The sequence below is a fragment of the Blennius ocellaris genome, assembly GCF_963422515.1.
Source record: "Blennius ocellaris genome assembly, chromosome: 5".
In the NCBI taxonomy this organism is placed as follows: Eukaryota; Metazoa; Chordata; class Actinopteri; order Blenniiformes; family Blenniidae; genus Blennius; species Blennius ocellaris.
Genome location: NC_137654.1, coordinates 17,980,785 through 18,001,913, shown reverse-complemented (window position 1 = coordinate 18,001,913; position 21,129 = coordinate 17,980,785). Strand labels below are relative to the sequence as shown.

At 44.5% G+C, this 21,129-nt stretch overlaps 1 protein-coding gene across 1 annotated transcript in view; it reads left to right on the top strand.

The window, feature by feature from the left end:
- Positions 1 to 5,383: 5,383 nt before the first annotated feature.
- The window catches only part of LOC308130638 (IQ motif and SEC7 domain-containing protein 2-like), a gene marked incomplete at both ends in the record, with an annotated part of 45,461 nt that continues 29,715 nt past the window's right edge, over positions 5,384 to 21,129 (top strand). Inside the window, one exon of the mRNA XM_080497050.1 lies at positions 5,384 to 6,057. Within this exon, the coding sequence (XP_080353176.1) occupies positions 5,384 to 6,057 (674 nt within the window). The remainder of the gene's footprint in view (positions 6,058 to 21,129) is intronic.

Here is a 21,129-nt window from a genome sequence, read left to right as displayed (position 1 = left end):
ATCGCGCTGCAGCGTCGGATCGCTGAGGAATGATAATTAGGACGAGACTGACTCGGCTGTGAGAGGAAAAAGAAGAAGAACCAGGAGGAGGAGGAGGAGGAGGAGGAGGAGGAGAGGCAGGCCTGCAGTAGCGAGGAGAGCAGAGGAGTACATGGAGAAAGATAACTGAACCCACCATCTGATCAACAAGAGGACCACCGCAGCATTTTCTTTCCCTCAAGGAGGTGATGTGACAGCAGCAGCAGCAACGCAGGAGCAACAAGCTCCTATCAATAACCACCCCCTCCTCCTCCACTTCCTCTTCCTCCTCTTCCTCCTCTTCCTCCTCTTCCTCCTCCTCCTCCTCTTCTTCCTTTTTCTTCTTTACCAATTCATCCTCCTCCTTCTCCTCCTTCCCTTCATCAAATTCGTGAGCCTTAATTCATCGATGCTGCAGCATGCGTGTGTGTGTGTGTGTGTGTCTGTGTTTCTGATTGGGTTGTAACTTCTATTCTTTCTCGTGTGGTTATTTTCATGTTTTTTCATGACTTCAAATTTTCTTTTGCTGTTTTATTTTGACTTTGATGTGCACCTGCTTTGTTGTTGGATTGTTTGGTTGTTTGTTGGATTGTTTTTTTTTGGTGTCTTTTTTGTTGTTGTATTTTGTTGTTACTTTATTTGGTTTCTTGCTTTGATTTGTTGGTCATTTATTGGGTTACTTGTTCTTTTGGTTTGTTTTTTTTCTCCTTGGTTTTGAGGTTGTTGAGAAACAGGACCCTTTCTTGTTTAATCATATATATCTGGAACAGCAATGACATCGTCTTGTCTTCTACACCTTTTCTATCCAGTATAGGGACTCGTAGTCACAGCGAAACAATCCATACCAAGAAGTGATGATGACAGGTTACACCTGGACAGGTCTGCAATTCATCACAGGACAGACGCAAAGAGTCAGTCAGTCACAGGCCTTCACATTCCCACCCAAATGACATCTGGAGTCACCAACTAATGTCTTAAACATAGTTTTGGGACAGCGGGAGTAAAAGCCCTCACACACACACATATCGGAAAATCATGCCAACCACATACTGTATAAGCCTTAGCCCAAATAGGGTGAATTAAATAATGAATCAATCAAAGGTTTTCTGTTGTTATGGATCTGTGTTTATGCATGTCCCATTTACAGTATCTAGGCAAAGCCATTGAACTAGATGAATTGGACTTGGACTCAAGTCATATGTGTTGGAAGACGTTTCACCCCTTAAGCGACGCTCCCAACCCACCCTGCATGTTTTTAGTCCGTACGGTTTTTTTGGATGGAGGCCACGGCCGCCACGTTTTTCTGATAACATGGGGAGGGAGTGGCAAGAGCAGGGAGGGAGTTCATCGACTCACGTCACTGACGCGGTTGCGCAAGGTGTAAATACATGGCCTTACACGCCACACCTGGCCATGAGCAGTTGCGTGCATTATACGTTGCACACGTGGTAAGTGAGTTGTACATGCTTACAACGTGCTTACAACGTACGATCTCCGTGCGATTGCCACGTTATCGTACAGCGTCACATGTTGTAAGTGCGTGTAATTGTGATGAACGTTGATGAACGTGATTTTTTCCAGATAGACGCCTTATTATAATCGGTGAATTATTTGTAACATTTCCGTGATCTTGGATGAATCATCATGGGGTTTTTTTTACACACACAGATATATAGTTTTAAATTGCAGAGGGGGAAGTTAGAAAGGAAAAAAAAGCAGCCATTACATTTCCAAATAAATGCGACATAGTCCAGAGCAACTTATGTGTTGTTTTCATCTCCATGACGCATTTTTTGACACTTTTTTTGAGCGATGCAATAAATACATTTCTAGAAATAACTTTTGAGGAAAAGCTTGGCTGGAAGCCGCATATAACTACATATAAAATATTGGTAGACTATAATGTGTAAATTTCCGATTCCAGAATTAGATTAAAATAAACTCAACTTATTATATAACTCCCTCATTCTTCCATATCTTTGTTATGGTGTGGAAATATGGGGAAATAATACGATGATAATAATCATACAAGTGAACTAATCAAGGGTGAACGGATAACTCATCCACGGAGGAGATTTCAGATTTTTTTGGAGAAAATAAATCCTGTACAATGTAGTTTTACATATTATTTCTAATTGAAGGCATGCGCGTCACCTGTACAGTGGTGAATCTGTAGCCCGGACGCAGCGAAAGTTCCTCATGCACGAAAAGTGCTACGGTGTGTCTGCGTGCTCCCAAATCCCCAAGTTTTGCCCACGTTTTTGCAAGTAGACAGCACGCACTTGCAAGTACGGCGGGTTGTGTTCATTGCTGCTCTCTGGACTAAGTTGGATAGTGTACCTAAATAGCGGCACTCAGGTATTTCCACTCTTTGGTTGTTTCACTAAAGTTTTTGTGTTAATGAGACCTTTTGATGGTTTATTGTGTTGTGACTATTTTTATTGTGGTCGTTGGAGTCAAGCGAAGTCAAAGGGTGTTTAGAGGGGGTCACTTGTGATTGACTATGACCTTTTGAAACTGGATATTTGAATATGCTGGACAAGAAAGAATAATATATATTGTAAAATGAGAAGAAAGGTTGGCAGAAATCTCCAGTTTAAAGAGAGAGGTTTTTTTTTTTTTTTTTACACTTTAATGCTTATAGCTTCGTTTACCTCCCCTGGATCCATTTGTCTTTTCTGAGAAAAATGTGGACATTTCACGGGTAAAAAATGAGATTTTCTTCACTGATCAGTAAGGTGTCTCTTCGTTTAAGATGGACCTCAGAGAAACTAGTAACTGGGGAACTTCACATGGTACCATGGTGACATTATTTTCAGAATCAGTAAAGTCAGCTGTCTTCTGATTGTCAAGAGTTCAGTTCTCCATCCATCCATCCATCCATCCATCCATCCATTTTCTATACCACTGACACTGTTCAGGGTTGAAATCAATCCCAGTTTACTATGGGTAAAGGCAAGATACACCCTGGACAGGTCACCGGTCCATCACGGGGCAACACACTCCCATTCACATCTAGGGTCACCCGTGAACCCCGCATGCACGTTTTTGCACTGTGGGAGGAAACCAGAGCACACATGGGGAGAACGTGCACACTCCATGGTATTTGGACCTGGTCCCTCTCGCTGTGAGACAAAGGCGCCAACCACTAAGCCACCATGTGGCTCGAGTTCAGTTCTGTTAGTATCTAATGTTTTGTGAGCCGTCACTTGTTTTGAGGCGTCACTTGGTTCCATGAAACGAAGAATCGTCATCATAATCTGGTAGATTTGCAGAATTGAGCGTAGACTTCTGATTAACTGATAACTTTGCTTAATGCTGAAGTGTTTACGAAAGGAACAAGGAAGCGAACACCAGGTGAATGTCATATCCTAGGCTTCATCTGTCATCAGTTGGATCTGTTGGCATTTGACCTATATACCTTTTTTGCCATCGGAAAAAAAACAAAAAAACTTGAATGAACATTATAGCTGCATTGTATTTAAGTTCATTTTAAGCTGAAAAAATCCCAGTTGAAGATGAATTGCCTGTGTCACTTCAGAACATTTCATAGCTAAAGTTAATGACTAGTCTCATATTCTCCATCACCTCATCTTCTTCATTTGCGATGTTGTAATTGCTGGTGCCAGTAGAAGGCACATTCTTCACTGTTGCTGTCCTCCAAATGTTGGGATTATGTCTGTAGTTTACAGTTGAGGAGTGAAAGATGAGGTGCAGAGCATTGGACCAGCAATGATGATAACCTCTGAAGACTGATAAAAACATGGGGATAATATGGTAGGAGTTTGAAGAATAAAGACAGGGAATATGCTCTGTAAACATTAATTACAGAACAGTGAGAAGCAAACCGTTTTAACGGAGGAGTCCCAATCTCAAATGAGGTGGGAGCCACTGCTGGACCTGTTGTTTCATGGGGGAGGGAGCAAATCAGTTTCCCAGTACTACCAATATAATGCACATTTATTTCTCAAAATATCTTCTTTCATTTCAAACATTGCCTCAGAAGCTACGAAGAGTAGGTTCTGATCTTTCCCCTCATTTTTTAATTTCTAATTGAAGCCTTTCAATGAACTAAACTTGGTACCGTTTTCTGGCACGATTTGTGGAAGTACTTATGCTCATTTTATTCATATTCTGCAAAATTAAAAAGTATGGACATTAGTTTTCGAATGCTAGTGTTTAGGTTTTTTCAACATCTTCTGCTTATGCTAGCTCTTTCTCTGCTGCTGCTTTTTTTCAAACATACCCATCTTTTTTGTTGTTGGAACACAATTTTAAAATCGATTAAAAGACAGAAAACATTGTTATTTTAATTGTTGAAAGAACATTTTTCAAAATCTTACAGTGAGCTGGGAGTTTAAGACTCCTTATTCAAAGAAAAAGTCAGTGACTCTAATACTGATCAACTCCTGTTTTTTTTTCTTCTTCTTCTTCTTTAGGACCGAGAGGAGCCACGATGCCAATGTCCCATCGATTTGTAGAGGAGGAAACCCACTGTCGGCCATGATGTTTGAACTATGGTCATCAGAGCAGGATGGCGGGATGAGTCCTGCTCCTGAGCCCTCAGACCAGGACCATCCTGTTTGTCAGAAGATGATTAACACTAGAGGTTTTCATGTTGTGTTAAAGTCGTTCTGAAGTGAGGGAACCCTTGTTCTTCTGCTTGAAAATTCCTCCTGTTTGATTCCTGCGGGGCAGTAACTGCAGGATGAAACCCTGAGGTTATTCAGAGGTGGGTCTTTGGTGCAGATATGCTGCCGCGGACCCCAAGACCAAAGTCCTGCGTTAGATGTCTGGAGCAGAAAGCAGTCAAGGTGTCTGACCTGCTGCATGGAGAGCGGAGGTTTGTCTAAGTCACTGGCAGATTGGACCACGTGCTTACTGCTCAGACTGTCCGGAACAGTTTCCTCTTTGTTTTCATGGGTCTGAAACCCAACAGCTGACCAAACCAGGGGATGAACCACAGCTCGATGAAACTCTGTGACCAGAGTACTCTGCTCCAAGGTCCATCCTGATCTTTAAATCAGAACTCAAAGAAGGACAAGTCCCCCCCCCCACTCACCTCTGGTGGTGGCGTGGGGGGGGGGAAGGGTGCTCCTCATTCCAAGGTGTAGATCTTGAGGCTACAGGGTATAGTTTTTAGCTTGCAGACTGATTTGCTTCTTTCCGGTGTTACTACTTTTACAGAGTTTGTCGATTCTTAGCCTGCTCGTGTGTCCAACACGGTGAGTTTATCGTGTGCACCACACCAGCTGTGACTCGACACATCAACCAGTGTACAAGGTTAGCATTAACATCAAACCGAGCTGACAGCTGTAGGCTGTAAAAATTTCAGGCTTAAGTTCTGACCATAGCAAGTATAGCCATGGATGCTAATCAAGGCCCAGGTCAGGGTAGTCCAGAAAGCCCTAACCGGGCTGTGGAGTATCTTCTTGAACTCAACAACATCATCGAGAGCCAGCAGAAGCTTCTGGAAACACAGCGGCGCAGAATCGAGGAGCTCGAAGTTCAGTTAGACCGGCTCAGCCAAGAGAACAAGGATCTGCGCCTGGACCGGCAGCCCGTTGCGCCTCCTCCCCCTGCTCCACCACCTGAGCCTCCTCTGCCCCCTCCTCCCCCACCACCTCCACCCACTCACACAACATCAGCATCTGCCTCTTTGAAGAATCATTACCACCACAATATCCTTCACCAAGCAACTCCCCAGCCCCCCACCTCCATCTCCCTCCACCAGCAGCACCACCAGCAGCACCACTACTACAACAGCACTGTTGGCACTCCCGGTCCAAATCCAACCTCCATCTCTGTCCCCACCCACATCCCAGCTTCGGTTTCGCCAGCTACACCTGATCCCCCACCCCCACCTCCAATCCCACCCAGGGACCAGCCACGGGCCCACAGCCGGCAGACCCGAGTGCCCTCCACCAGCACAGGCACCAACACCAACTTTGTGGAGAAAGAGAAGGAAAGGCTAGAGCGACTTCACAAAGCCAATTCTGCCAACAACCATCACGCCAACACCCTCCACCACCACAAACCGTAAGTTCTGCATTTTTCCTACAAAGCTTGAGGCAGCACAAGATTGAGACAAACCGAGGCTACCTATTTGCTGTGTTGCACTCATTCAGAGTCCACAGCAAAAACAACTCTCTTGCTTTTCACACACTAGATTTGGTTATTTCCAAAGTGCATGCTAATGAAACATTTTGAGTCTTACAAGACTACTATATAGCATTTTTGTGAATTTCTGGCCCTAAATTTCCGGACTCACAGTGTCCTGTCTGAACATGGTCTGATTTGTCAAACCTTGTGTTCCGCTCAGACTTTGAGACTCTTCTCTCTTTCCTGTTTGTAGTTTTCTCACACTATGAATGTGTAGAAAACTTTGATGGGTGGTTTTGTTTGATTCTTCATTTACACAACCGCGCTGCCACATGTGTTCAGAGGTTTGTGATTCTGGACATGGTTCATGATGACAGACAGCAACTCAAACTGTGTGATCAGTGGCTGCAGAGTGGAAGGTTGATCTGGGAACAAGTGAAATGTGGAAGGGCCTGCAGAGCCACAATAGCATCTGTTCATCAGTAAAACCAAGACTGGATTGTGCTACATAACAATGATTTTTGACTTTTAATTAAAATAACACTTTTGATATAAGGAAAGTTGGTTTCTGTACTAATTGCCATGGTAACCACAAGATCAATAGCTGAACAGCTTCTCCGTTGCTTTTTTTGGGGAATTTTGCAACATTGCAAACATTTTTAATTTTTAAAGAACTGTGTTTGCTAGCAGCAATAAAGTTTGTTGCCTGGCAACTGTATCTGAGGATCATCCCCATCAGGATGTATAGATCTTCACTGGTGTTGTCTTTGTACTCAGGGCCCTGCCAAGCTACAGGGTGCCAAGCTGTGGTCGTCCTGGGCCTCTACCGGGTCGTCCCTCTGTGGCAGTCCATCACTGTTGCTATGCAACTGTTTGAAACCTGTTTGAAGGACTGCTCACAGAGAGGAGCTGCTCCCAACAGAGCTGCAGAGATGACGGCTGGGACACGCAGCGATGACTCACATATGCTTTGTCCTGAACCCTATGAAACCAAAAGCAGATCACACAAGTAAAAGTGTCACTCACACTTGGGTCATTGAAGCAACCGAGATCCTGAAACCTGAGCCTTTTGTGTTCAGGTACAATTCTGGCAGCTCTGGCAAGGGACTCAAAATAACGATGAGTGTGACATCAGCTGAAACATGGCTCATTGGCTGTAAAATCAGCTGCTTGCTGCCTCCTCGGCACACTGTGAGCCAATAAATCCCATGCTGCACTGGGGCAAATGGTGGCATGACAGCATGGAGCCCAGACGCACACCAAGGCAAGGTCTCTGTCCCTTACCGATAGCAAAAACAACTGTGGGTCAAAATAATTCCCGTTGATGCTAAGCTAAGGTGCGGAGACAAGAGTCAGAGCTGTTGGACTTGCTTCCAGAAAGATCCAGTCTGTATTAGTGGAGTTGAGTCTTTAGGAGTTGAGTCCGGAGGAGTCGGGTCTGTAGGAGTTGATTTTGTAGGCATTGGGTCTTTTTGAATCCGATCTGTAGGAGTTGGGTCAGGAGAAGTCAGGTCCAGAGGAGTCAGGTGTAGAGGATTTGGGTCCGTAGGAGTGTGGTCTATATGTGTAAGGATCTGCAAAAGTCAGGTCTGGATGATTCAGGTGTGGATGGTTTGGGTCTTGAGGTGTTAGGTCTGTAGGAGTCAGGACCGAATTTGCCTGGTGTTTAGGAGTTGGGTGAGGAGTAGTCCAGTCCTGAGGAGTGTGAGAGATGAGGAGAAAGTCAGATACAATCTACTGTGACACCTCCTCAGATCTTTCTCTTTTTTTACCTTCTTGTGTCATTAAAAAAAACGAGTCTTGATGTATTATCTCAGTAACCATGGCGATCACGCACGCGCGCGCACGCACACACACACACACACACACACACACACACACACACACACACACACACACACACACACACACACACACACACACACACACACACACACAAGTTAGAGTTTAGAGTTCAGAACCAGAATGTCTTTTTTGTATGCGTGCTGCGTGTGTGTGTGTGTGTGTGTGTGCGTGTTGTGTGTCTGCGTGTGCGTGTGTGCGTGTGTAAAATGAAACATGACAACATGGAATTGCGACATGCAGCTCATCTCTGCTGCTCGTGAGGCTGAGGGAGGATAAAAACTCTGTTGTCATGGCAACTGCTGGGTACCCTGAGAATGTGCAGGGATTTTCTATTCAAGTCAGTTTTATTTATAAAGCACCAATCACATCACAGTCTGAATATCATGATAAACCTCCATCAGTCCAACAGCTGCGCAGCAGAATCAGAGAGAGCACAGAATACAGAAGAAAGAGCACAGACTGACCGGGGGGGGGGGGGGTTAAGAACACAGAGTAAGAAAGAGAAAGACTGAAGCTTATTGCTTGAATGAAGCTACTGTATGTTAAGACTTCTCCCAATTGTCTACACTGACAGTAGCAACACTAAAAATATTTTTTCTCTAAGCCTTGTTGGATTTTAAGGTTCTTTAAGGTTAAATCTGTTGTGTTAGTCCCCTGAACTCGGGGGCTCCACATGAGGTAAGCCTGACATCAGAGAGCTCTGCCTTCCATTCTACTTGTAGACATTCGAGGAACCTCCAGAGGGCAGTACTCGGAGAACCACATGCCACTTGCTTTCAGCTCTGGAACATGTGGTGAAGCTATCTGCTTCAAAACTGTGAAGGTGAGGAGGAGGATTTTGCAGGAGACCTACTTTCCTCTCTGTATTTATCTAAGCTTCACACCTCACACGATCCTCATTTTTGTTCTGCAACATCAGACTGAAACGAGGGGAAACTAGGTCACTGCAGCAGGACACTGCACTTCTGCATGTGTGAGCAGGAACAGTGCACCATTATGTAGGCTACTGCACAACACCGTGCAAGCTGTGAAAAGCTGTGAAAAGCTGTGTCAGCGCCTCCTTCAGGCAGTTGATATATGTGCGTGCACTTGTATGTGCGTGTGTGTGTGGGTGTGTGTGTGCGTGCCCTTTTCTAGTTTGAGCTGTAACAACAGTGAATGATCAACGCTGTTTCCTCAGGAACTTTGACACCAAAAAAAAAGGCTGAGTTTCAAGTAGCAGAATAGTCCGACCGAGACCTTGTGGTTTATTAGAAGGGACAGAAATATGGCTGTGTCCTAAATCTCACAGAAAATTCTTTTGTAAACTATTTATTCATCCATCGATCTTCTCAATCTATGTTATTCAGTGAACTCAGATTCATAGGGTTGTCATAGTGGAGTCAATCCTTACTGACCATGGATGAAGGATGACAGGTGAATGGTCCATCACGGGATGCACAGACGGGCAGACTCACATTTACACCAATGGGACATTAAGAGTGGCCTACTAAACTCGGACACATGTTTATCAACTCTGGATGGAAAGCCACAGATATAAATGGAAAACATGTAAACTCCATATAGAAACTCAAACCTGGGATTTTCTCACCGTGAGGAAAAAGTGCTTGCTCAGTGACGAGTGAGATCATTGAAATTCTGCCCAAGTCCTGCTGAGACAAGGAGCTCATGAATTGTTTGTAGAATGGACGTGACACTCTCATCAGGATCCTGGCAGCACTGTTCTAAAAGTGTTGTAATTCTTGGAGGCTCTTGCAATTGAGCCGATGAGTAGTGCAGTCATTAAAGCAGTCCAGTTTGGAGGAGACAAACACAATCATCTTACCCAACCCAGCATTTCGGCATTATCATTGAGTGGATGGATTCAAGGTTTTTTTTTTTGTTTGTTTTTTTGCAGAAATTGGTGTTTTGGATGTCCATCCTATTTTTTGGGGATCTGCAACCATTGTGTGTGTGTGTGTAGGGGCGGGAGGGGATTGCTATTTATAAAAATGAAAACTAGATAGGCCTTAAATGGTACATTCGGCTGCATTGTAGTACTAAATACTGCTTTGTAAATTTAGCTTCTTACAGTAATATATTTCCTTTTCTCCTTGACATTTTTGCTGATGCCTCCAATACACTTTCTTGCTTTGTAAAGAAGTCATTTTTCTTTTAGGGTAATAGCTTCTTTTCATTGGTGATGGTTTTCACTTGTACCTGTACCTATAACTGAACCTGTGCCATGTCCCTGATTCACCTCACTCCAAACTTCACGACATGTACTTGTTTATTTCCCTTGTAGTTGACACATGGCTTCTATCAGCACCCTAAACTGAGCACCTGTAAACTGAACTGTGAAATAGTTTCTATTATCCTCTTATTAGTTTTTAATTGAATATTAAATGCTTATTTGTTATCTGCAAGCCTCCTATAGCAAGGTCCTAAGGCCCTAGAATGTCAGTCACACGTAAATTGGTGATAGAGCAAGGATGATTGTCAAAATCAGCATTTTCACAGCGAAGAATATTTTATTCTTCAATGAAAAGCATGAATGATGTGCAGTTATCCAAACACGTGTCAACATTTTGGAAATGAAAAATTTGATTGGGGCTCATCATCTACATTTTCCTCATCAATCTCAATGTCATCTGGTTTGGCATGTGAACTTTAAAAACACACTTCAGGTTGGCAGCGTTGTCTGTGAGAACGTATCTTCTCTTGGATGCCATGTTCCTCCGTGATCTCCTCGAAGACGGTGGGAATTAGCTCTTTACTCTGTTTGCTGGAAACATCTAAAATCCCTTTCCCTTGTTGTACACATGAGCGCTTACACTCAGAGATCAGACCACATATCATTAGTTAAGGACACTGGTGATCTTTTTCCTTCAGTTTCACCAAAGTCTCTTGTTAACTTGTTTTACTAAAGTGGGTGCATGCTTGCTTGTCTGTGTGTGTGAGAGAGAGAGAGGTCTTTAGCCTATTCATTCTACAGTCTACACTATCCCACTCAACACCTTGTTCACGTTAGCTTGCTGAAGCAAAGTGCTATAACGTAGGTTGGTTTTCATCTGTACTCTGAAAGTAAGCAGATATATGTTTGTCAAATGACTGTAGATTAAGAAGAGCCTACATTTGCTTCTCTGGGGTTGTTGAAATTTGGAAAGTCCTCTCTGTGTTTCCCCGTGACGTGACGGTGAACGTTGTACACATTGTGTACGTGACGGTGCACACTACAATGCTTTCTCTGCATGTTGTCCTACAAATAAACACTTTCTGGTTTTGGAAACCTATACCTAAATTACTGCTGAGTTCACCTGTAATGAACATCTTCTCTCTGTGGTCCCAGATTTAGCAGTCGTGAAGCTCGGTAAATAATTTTACTACAGATTATCTGAAGTGCTTCATTCTGGTTGAGAGAATTCTTTATCAATAATATTATCAGTAAAGTCGAAACAAAAAGCCAAAGTTATGGTCTCAAGTTGTCTTCAAGTAGTACTCTTCGAGTAACAAAGCACCTGTAACTACACTGGACACTACAAGGGCGACAGCACTCCTGCAAGACAGAGCCAATTGACGCCAAATGAGTTTTTGTGTTTTTATTCACCTCAAAGCCCCACACTCACCATTGCACTCTCTGAGTCACTCAGCCACATTGTCTCTATAATCAGAGAAAGCAAGGTTTCACACAGGAAATGTTTTTGTGTCCCCCCCCCCCCCCCACAAGCTGAATGTGGTTTAGCTTCCTGTCACAAGCATCTCTGTCGGTCACACAGGTTTTCATCTCAATGGTGCAGTGGTACTGCAGTTTCTAAACTACAGAAGTGAAGTAACAACAGTCACCTCATCTCTACCTTGCCTACACAGTAAACCCTTTTGCGTGTTCATCTGCCCCCTCTCTGCCTCTGTACTGTGCTCCTGTACTGGTCTGACTCCAACCGCCTTTCACTAACCACGCCATGCTGAGTTGAGACTGTCTGCTTTCATGAAAAGACATGCTAACCATTAACACTGGTCACTGTCTACATGGTTTCCAACTGAAAATACTGTTTAAAAAAAAGAGAGATTTGGGGCCCCTTCGAGGTTTCGAGCTACAAGTTAAATGAAGACATTTACACTAGAAAACAAAGAGGAGATGACAAATATGCAAACTCTTCAGAGCAGCGTCATGTTGAATCGGAGCAAAGAGTCAAAGGTTGGAAGAGATGGGCTTATTATCAGTGATGGAGGCCTCGCCGTCCTCCACCCTCTTGTCCCCTACCACCAATATTGCTGTTGTTTGTAATTATGCTCTGACCCGAGTGTCGCAAAAGCAGGTTCATACACATCTAAAACAGCTTGAATTGTTGTGTGTAAATGTAAAATTCACTTATATTGAGCTTTTTTGCTGTTTTACATGACCCGTCACATTCACCCATTCACTCACGTTGACAGATCAAGGGCAACTTGGTTTGTGTGTCCATGTGTTGGGCGGGCGTATTTATTGGAATTGATGCAATATGTGTATTCTAGTTAGTAACATGTTAGCTGGGTGTGTGGCGATTCTCTGCTGCTGTGTGCTGAGCTAATGCTTGCTGTTAACCTGTGTGCTAAGCTAACATGCTAAGCTGATGCTCTAACTGTGCTAACGCTGTTTGTGTCTGTGTCCGTGTCTGTTGTTGTTGTTCTTGTTGTCGTTCTTTCTCTGTTCCTCTCTTGACTTTATTTTTCTCTCTTTTCTCTCCCACCTCTCTATCTTTGATCTTCTCTTCACCTCTCTATCTTTGATCTTCTCTCTCACTCCCTCTCCCGCTCGCTCGCTCGCTCTCTCTCTCTCTCTCTCTCTCTCTCGCTCTGTCAGGTCTTACTCCTCCACCTGTACCACTACCACCACCTGTCGCTCCTCCAACAACCCTACCAGCATCACCACTCCTTCCTCCACCTCCTCCTCCTCCTCCTCTCTCTACTCCTCCAGCCTTCCTCCTAACAGCCACGCCACCTACCATCAGTACTGCTGTCCCGCGCGCCTCCGCCTGCCCAAGCCTCCCTGCGCCCTGCCCCCCGCCAAGCACCACGAGCAGGCAAGGTAAGGGCCGGAGTCCCCTTCCTCACCCACTCTCACCCAGCCTCCCCCCCCCCGTAATCCTCCCCCAACCACCTGTGGGTGCAGCAAGAAGTGGCAAGCAGCATTCAGAGCTTGACGTCTCTTCACCATGAAGCAGATGCTGGATTCCACAAATAAATTCAGAGAAGAGAGGTTTACAGCTCTCCTCGTGTTTCTGAGACCTCTTCTTCAAATTAGCTGTGCAGAAACAAACTCCTCAAAATATGTCTCTCCGCAATTGTGGTTTGAAAGTCTGAACTGCTCTGAATGCTTTTTACTGGCCACCCCTCCCACCCCCCCCCCCCCCCCCCCCCCACCCCCCATCCTCCTCCCTTCTCTCCCCCACAGTGGTACAATCACCTGTAAATCCCCCCCCCCTCCCTCCCTTCCATCTTACACAGAACCACTGAAAGTCAAGCAGCCCTCTCCACCTGCCTACAACACTGTCGGTTCTTTGCCTCTCTCCTCACCCTCCTCACCCCTCTCCTCCTCATGCTCCACGTTTCTCTGAAGCCAAACATCTGCTTCAGCCCCCCCCCCCAACATTTTTTTTACATTTCTTATTATTCTGGAAAATAAATTATTTTTGCTTTGACACCACCACAGATTATCGCTGCAGAAAATATCCCTGTTAGATAATAGACCACAGTCTCGGGCCTGAAGGTTTGCGCGTATAAAAACTTGATATCGCATCTGTACATGTTATAGCTGATTTACTACTGAAGTAACGATTGAGTCTTTCAGATGCACAAAGTAACTCGCATGATCAATTTAGCATGTTTATCCTCATGAGGCATGTGTCCCAGATAGCTTAACATACTCAGACGTTTTTAGGCTTATAGAATCATGTATCACGTGCAATCTGACTCACAACATCTGAAAATGTTTGCATTATTTTTGATGGCGTTTATTCAAACACTTTTGAAAAGGAGGTAGAGATCAACTAAGTCTTCAGTAGAGATGCTGCTGTTACTCTGGTGAGAGACATTTCCTCACCTGGCCTTCCACGGCTTTTCATTTGCTGACTTTATATATATTAAAAAAAGTCATTTTATTTTACCCCTCTTTAGGTCATTCACTCTTTTCTAGATTTCGTTTGTTGCATCATTTTACTGCAACTTTGACTTTATGACAAATGATCATTCATATTGAATTTGTCTTTTATTTGCCGGAAAGCTAATGTTTATAACTTCCTCCACAAACATGTCCATCTCCATGCTATCATATAAACATAGCTAATGAATGCAGAACCCTAATCTAAAATTACATCACCCGCAAAACACACACATAAACCACAAATGCAATATATTTACAGGAGCATGCAATTGAGCACCTTATGAAGGATCTTAGTAAATCAAGTCCTTTATTGATTTAAACTGGTGAGGTTAGTTATAGTCCAATAACTCAGAGAAGAATGCACAGGTATCACTAACCAACCAGTCACAAACAGTTTAGTTACAACTGGAACAACCAGTCACAGACAGATTAAATACCACTGAATAACCAGTCACTAATAGATTAACTACAACTGACCAGCTGGTCACTAATAGAGTCAACGGACCATTAGTCACGGAAAGGTTTACTACTATTCAGGAACTAGCCACTAGCAGGTTTACAATCACTGACCAAATAATAATACATAGGGTTTATATACGTGTATCGCTTTTCTGGAAAACAACGAACTGTGATGTAAATATCCGCCACAACAGAGACACAAATTTGTCCAGATCTCTACTGTGGCCGGAGTTTTCAGGAATCATCGTTTGTGTTGAGTCGTCGCTACGTTTATTTGTAAATGCAGAGAAACATCACCATTTTTTTCAAATACCCAGGCATGTGTAAACATGGCCTAAGTGTGATGAGTTTAAACTCTGACAGTTTAGGAGTCACTCAAATCTGGAGAACAGAAAGTTTTTTGGGGGGGACTTTTGTCAACTCTTTCTGTTGAGATCACAGAGGAACCGCACTACCTCATTCTCATTCCCTTCTTCTCATTGGCTCAGCCTGACACAGTCACAGTAATAACAAGTCTTTTCTGAAAGTTCACAACAACAAAAAAACAAAACACCAGACACACGACCCACCGCTCACCCTCTTTCTCCTCACCCAGCCATCACCTCTCCCTCTTCATACAATCACGGCCTGGTGAGCAGAGGTGTCTCCATCTCTTCAGACTAAGCTGGCTATCCTTTGCACACCTTTTAGTCAGAACTACGCTGACACAAGTCCTACACTCCTCCCATCCATCCATTCATCCCTCTTTTTCTCTCTCTCTTTGTCTGTCTCTCTCTAACGCCCCACCTCCTCTTTCCCTCTGACTCTCTCTCTCTCTCTCTCCCTCTCCCTCGCTGTCTGTCTCTCTGTCTTGTCTCTGCCCCGTGCTTCTTGTCCATCTGTCTCTCTCTTGTCTGTCTCTCAGAGAAGATGAAGACGACGACATCGCCCATCAGTTCTGTTGTCCTGCCTCCGAGTGCAGTAGCCCATCATCTAGGTAACCAGGGGCACCCCGAAGAAACACCCGACTAGTTACCCCGCCCAGCTACCCCACCCAGCTGCCCGGCCCAGCTGCCTCACAAATAGGTTGTTAGAGGCCGGATCCTCTCACCCTGAATGAACTTTGACTTGGAAAAACAAGCAGAAGGAGCACCTTATTCATCCAGGTTTTCTCCTGTAAAGTCTGAGACAGACCAAGAGGAGTCCTCCTCTCCTCTGCTCCTCCTGCTCCTCTTTCTCCTTTCTGTTGTTCCTCCTCCTCCTCCTGCTCCTCTCTCCTCCACTCTGCCCCTCCTTTCTGTTGCTGCTCGGTGCAGGAATCTAACACACCGGACATCTCAGACATCCAACGACAGACTTTTCCCTTCTGTCTGAGCATGAAGCCATGATCCCGCTGTGCCCAGAGACCAAAGTAGACAAAGTCCAGTGAGGACAACCGATCCTGCGCCACATCACACGGACGCTACAGCAGTGGGGTGCTCACGAGGGTGGGGGGTGGGGGGGAGGCGGGGGGGGGGGGGGGGGGGGGGTGACAGCTGCATCTCAGCTCTGGGTCTCCCGGGGGCCAAGTCCTCCACTACACCACTGACGGTCCGACATGGTTCTCTTTACAGCCACCGGTTCTCTTGTGTCGGCAGACTGCTCCCGCATAGACAGCACAGACAGATCAGGGACCTCTCAGAGGGGAACTACAGACTGCTGCAACTCCAAACTACACACACCTCACAACATCTACAGTCGCACAAGGTGTCACAAAAAAACCCATCTGCGACGTCTGTGACGACACATCTGTGAAAACACAGCGCATCTGTAAGAACACAACGCGTCTGCAAGTACACATCTGGAATGACACAACACACCTGGAATGGCACAACACATCTGTAACAACCTAGCATACCATCAACTACACGTCTGTAACAACACAATGCATCTTGCAACAAGTCATCTCGGATAACGCAACACGACGCATCTGTAAGAACATAACGCACCTATGACTGCACATCTGTAATTATACATCCGTGCCAACACAGCCATTTGTAACTACACATCGGTTATAACACATCTGTTATAACACAACATAGAACTAACCACACAACACATCTGTAACCGCACTACAAATCGTCCGCAACACATCTGGAACCGCAAAACGCATCTGCAACAGCACAAAACATCTGTAACAACACATCTATAATACCACATCAGTAACAACACATCGACCGCCCACCACATCTGCAACAACAATAAACATCTGTCACAAATACATCAGTAACATCCCATCAAATCACAACACATCTGTAAAAACACAAGGCATCTGTAACGAGACCACACATTTGCAGCAACACAACATCTAACAGTCCAAGTGCTTCCCTACCTGTGCAGCTGTAGGGAGAACCCCGGTGCCTGATGTGTACAGCACACACACACACACACACACACACACACACACACACACACACACACACACACACACACACACACACACACACACACACACACACACACACACACACACACACACACACACACACACACACACACACACACACACACACACAAATATATCAGCCTTTGGTGACTGATTCTCAGCAGCAGGATCACTGTTATGTGTGTTTACATGGAGTTTTGAGCTGCTTCTACAGCCCTCTTTTGAACAGCCTATCAGAAGTCTCCTTTGATTTGTCATCCTCTCGGTTTAATGCAGACAGTTGCGACATCACCTCCATCATTTCTGAAGCATGAATACTAGTATAGAAGCTAATGCTCGGCTAACAAGTTACATGACCTCAGGGTTTGCACCAATCAGCTTCACTCAGCTCTTTTACTCAAGTCTTTTCTGAACTTGGAAATCATAAAGAAAAAGATCAATTACAAGGTTTGAAGAGGAGAAACTCAGCCTGGAAATGACTAGCCCCAATCCAGTCCAACAACCAGTCTGAAACCAATCCTAACCAAATTTGAAAGGACTCACAAACCAGTCTCAAACCAGTTCCAAACAAGTCCAAATCAATCTATAACTGTCCAAAACCCATCTAAAAAACAATCCAAAATGAGTCTAAAAAACAATACAAGAAACAGTCCGATACCAGTGAACCCCCCCTTAAGCCAATCTAAAAATGTCTCTTGACATCCTGTCCAAAACCAGTCCAACAACCAGTACCAGCCCAAATGCCTGATCACTTGTCTGTCAGCATCTTTAATGTGATTTGCTTTCTGGGTTGCTCATATGGAGCTGCAGGTTAGATGTATTAGTATCGCTGACTGTTTCCCTTGGTGGAACTGGAAGTCAGGTATAGTTTCTCTGCAGTGAAGGTGAGAAAAGTAAATGGAGCTTTAGCCTCTGAACCCATCACCACACGTAAAATTAATGCAGCTATTGCAGGGTCCTCACACACAGCTTCATCTTGTCTGACTTCAGTTGCATTTCCACGACAGGTGCTTTTACAGAGGAAAAACACGACTGTTCCACATGGCCATCATAGGCAAATGTGGAAAGGAAAAAAAGTCCCTATTACCTCTGCAGAACCAGACTCAGAAGTGGAGACAATCTGCTGTTCTGGTTGGGGTTAGAGAATAGTCAAAATAGTAAAACTCAGGTAACTCTAAACTCTATCTAATAAGAAAGTTTGAAACCTGATCTTGAAAATAGAGACTGTGCTCGCCACCCTACCTATAGCTGGTGTTCCACTTCCACACGAGAACAGCCTGATAAATGTTGTGTCCCATTCTACTTTTAGAAACAGGAACCTCCAGAGGGCAGCACTCTGGATAACGCTGGACTAACTTTAACATTTGATGAAACCTGGTTGTTAAGAGCTTCATAATTTAAAATGGGAACTTTAGATATTTCTGTATAATTCTCGATATTACCGGTATTGGAGTGATGTGATTTCCTCTGCTGTCTCCTCTCGCCCATGGTTTCATGATCTCATGGTTTGATGGTCTCATGTCCTCTTGGTGTCATGGTCACAGATATACATGATGTGGATTTCTCCGATGCTGCATTTTCCCCCTGTGGTTCTAATCGCATCTTGCCCCTTTCGTTGTTCACTCGCCTTCAGTGTCAGTGCTGTAGAGCAGCGAGCCAATCAGAACCCACTGTGTTCACAGGTGACCCAACATCTGCCTGCAAACCAAACACTCAACACACCAACAGAAAAACCTCTGAGCAGAGAGCTCATCCAGTCCGTCCCACTCCAAAGTCCAAAGCTGGCCTGAAACCCATCTGAACTGGTGTGAAACTGGTCTGAAAACATGATTAAATCAGGTGTCGAACAGGACTGCAACTGGTCTGAAACAGGTCTCAAAGTAGTTTGCAAGGACTGACACCGGTGGGGAAATGTGTGAAACGAGTCTGAAGCTGATCTCAAGACGTCTCAGAAACTCCGCGGAACGGGTGTGAAACAGGTTTAGGACAGATATGAAACAGGTGATGTCATGTGTGTTATGAGGTCCTCCTCCAGTCCAGTGAAACCATTTGCTGGTTTAGGTTTTGTCTCCACATCACCGATGATTCTCCATTATCTCCTCCTCCCTTCTCCTTCTATTCCTCCTCCTCCTCCTCCTCCTGCTCTCTCTTTTAACCCACAAACTGCATCAGGTTCGGTATGTCACTGGTTACCAAAGTAACCAGCAGTTTGAGTGGGAGGTCATCACAGAGAGATGACCTCATCTCTCACAAGAGTAACACACACACACACACACACACACACACACACACACACACTCACACACACACACACACACACACACACACTCACACACACACACACACACACACACACACACACACACACACACACACACACACACACACACACACACACACACACACACACACACGCACACACACACACACAGGCTTTCCCTTCAATCAAACTCCCTCCTCCTCCTTGTTTTTCTTTGGTTCTGCTTGTTCTGTGTCCTGATGTAAATATTCAGACTTTATTCTTATGTAAATGATTTAAACAAGTCAGCACCATGAAATAAAATATATTCTAAAAGAACAAAGAGAATGTACTCAGTGATGAAGATGAAGAAGAAGAAGATGATGATGATGATGATGATGAAGATGATGATAAATAACTAAAGATTAAATATTATGATTCTAAAGCAACCTGATATTGTGTGTTTTTTTTCCCTCTACATGAGAAAAAGTTTGGCACAAAGATATACATTTGGGTTTCAGTTTGGATATGTGGATGCGTACATGAGCTGTGTTCACGTTTTTTTTTTTTTTTTATAAAGTTTTCACAAATGGTCGCTTCATTGTGTTCAAAGATCTTCCAAAAGGGTCTGTGATGCAGTGGTTTTTTTGTGGGTTTTCAATGCAATGCTGTCCATTTTCAGTCTTGACCCTGGCATACAGAAATGTGTTCACATTCTCTGAGTCTTCAAATAAGATTTTATCTCGTTGACCATGAAACCAATAAGTTCTACGCAATCTGACGTGGAGAAACACTCTTCTTTACTTGCACTGCACCCGTCTTCGTCTTCACTCCTCAAAGACCTTTTTATATTCAATATTTCCCTGGCCAGTTGCTCTGCGCAGCGTCTTCTCCCATTGAGGAAGTGTACAGAGTGTCTCCTCTCAGTGACGAGGGGGCCGGAGGTGTACAGGAGCTCCAGCTGACTGCAGATTGTTGCAGAAGGCTGTGTCTTCAGTCTGCAGTCACATGACAGCAGCAGGAGAATGCATGCTAATTTCCCCATCGTGTGTGAGTGTATGTCTTTTGCCAGATGCGTGCAGCCCTGTGTGCTCGTGTGAACGCCTGAGTGAACATGAATGTGAGTGCACTTTGTGCACAGTGGAGTGAGTGCTACACACACACACACACACACACACACACACACACACACACACACACACACACACACACACACACACACACACACACACACACACACACACACACACACACACACACACACACACACACACACACTCGTACAGGCAATCATATGTGAAGCAGATTCTGCCAAGAAAGCAGTGATGCAGCTCCATGGGGGAAACAACCAGAGAGGAGGGAGGAGCTGAGTGGCAGCCTGAACAGGAGGAGAGAGAGGAGGACATAGGTTAAACCGAAAGAGAAGGCATAGAAGGAGCATGCAGAGGCGCAGGGGAGGGAGGAGGCGAAGAGTTGGGGGAGTGGCTGGGTGAGAGAGATAGACATAGTGAGGGATGAGAAGGTGAAAGAGAGGGAGAAAGGATTACATGGAGGGCAGACTCAGAAAGGGACAGGAGTTTAAAAAAAGGGAAGGAGGAGACAGGGCGGTCGAGTGGTAGTGAAAGAGAGGTGTGTCTCCTTTCCAGTGTGAATGAATGAACGGCCTCTCTATTGTCTTCAAAACGGTAAGAAATTGAACATGATGCTCAGCAAATGAAGATGTGCGTGTGTGTGTATGCGTGTGTGTATCTGAATATGTATGTGAGCTTGGTGCTTCCTTTGTGTCTTTTGTTTCCAGGTTAGGAAAAAAAAAAAAAAAACGTGTTTTCCCATTGTTCACTTCTCTCACTTTTCTCATTGATGTTCACATACTACACATACTGTATATCTTATGTGTCCAAGCAGGAAGTTTTCAGATGTGGTAGTTTGAGCTGAGGTGGAGAG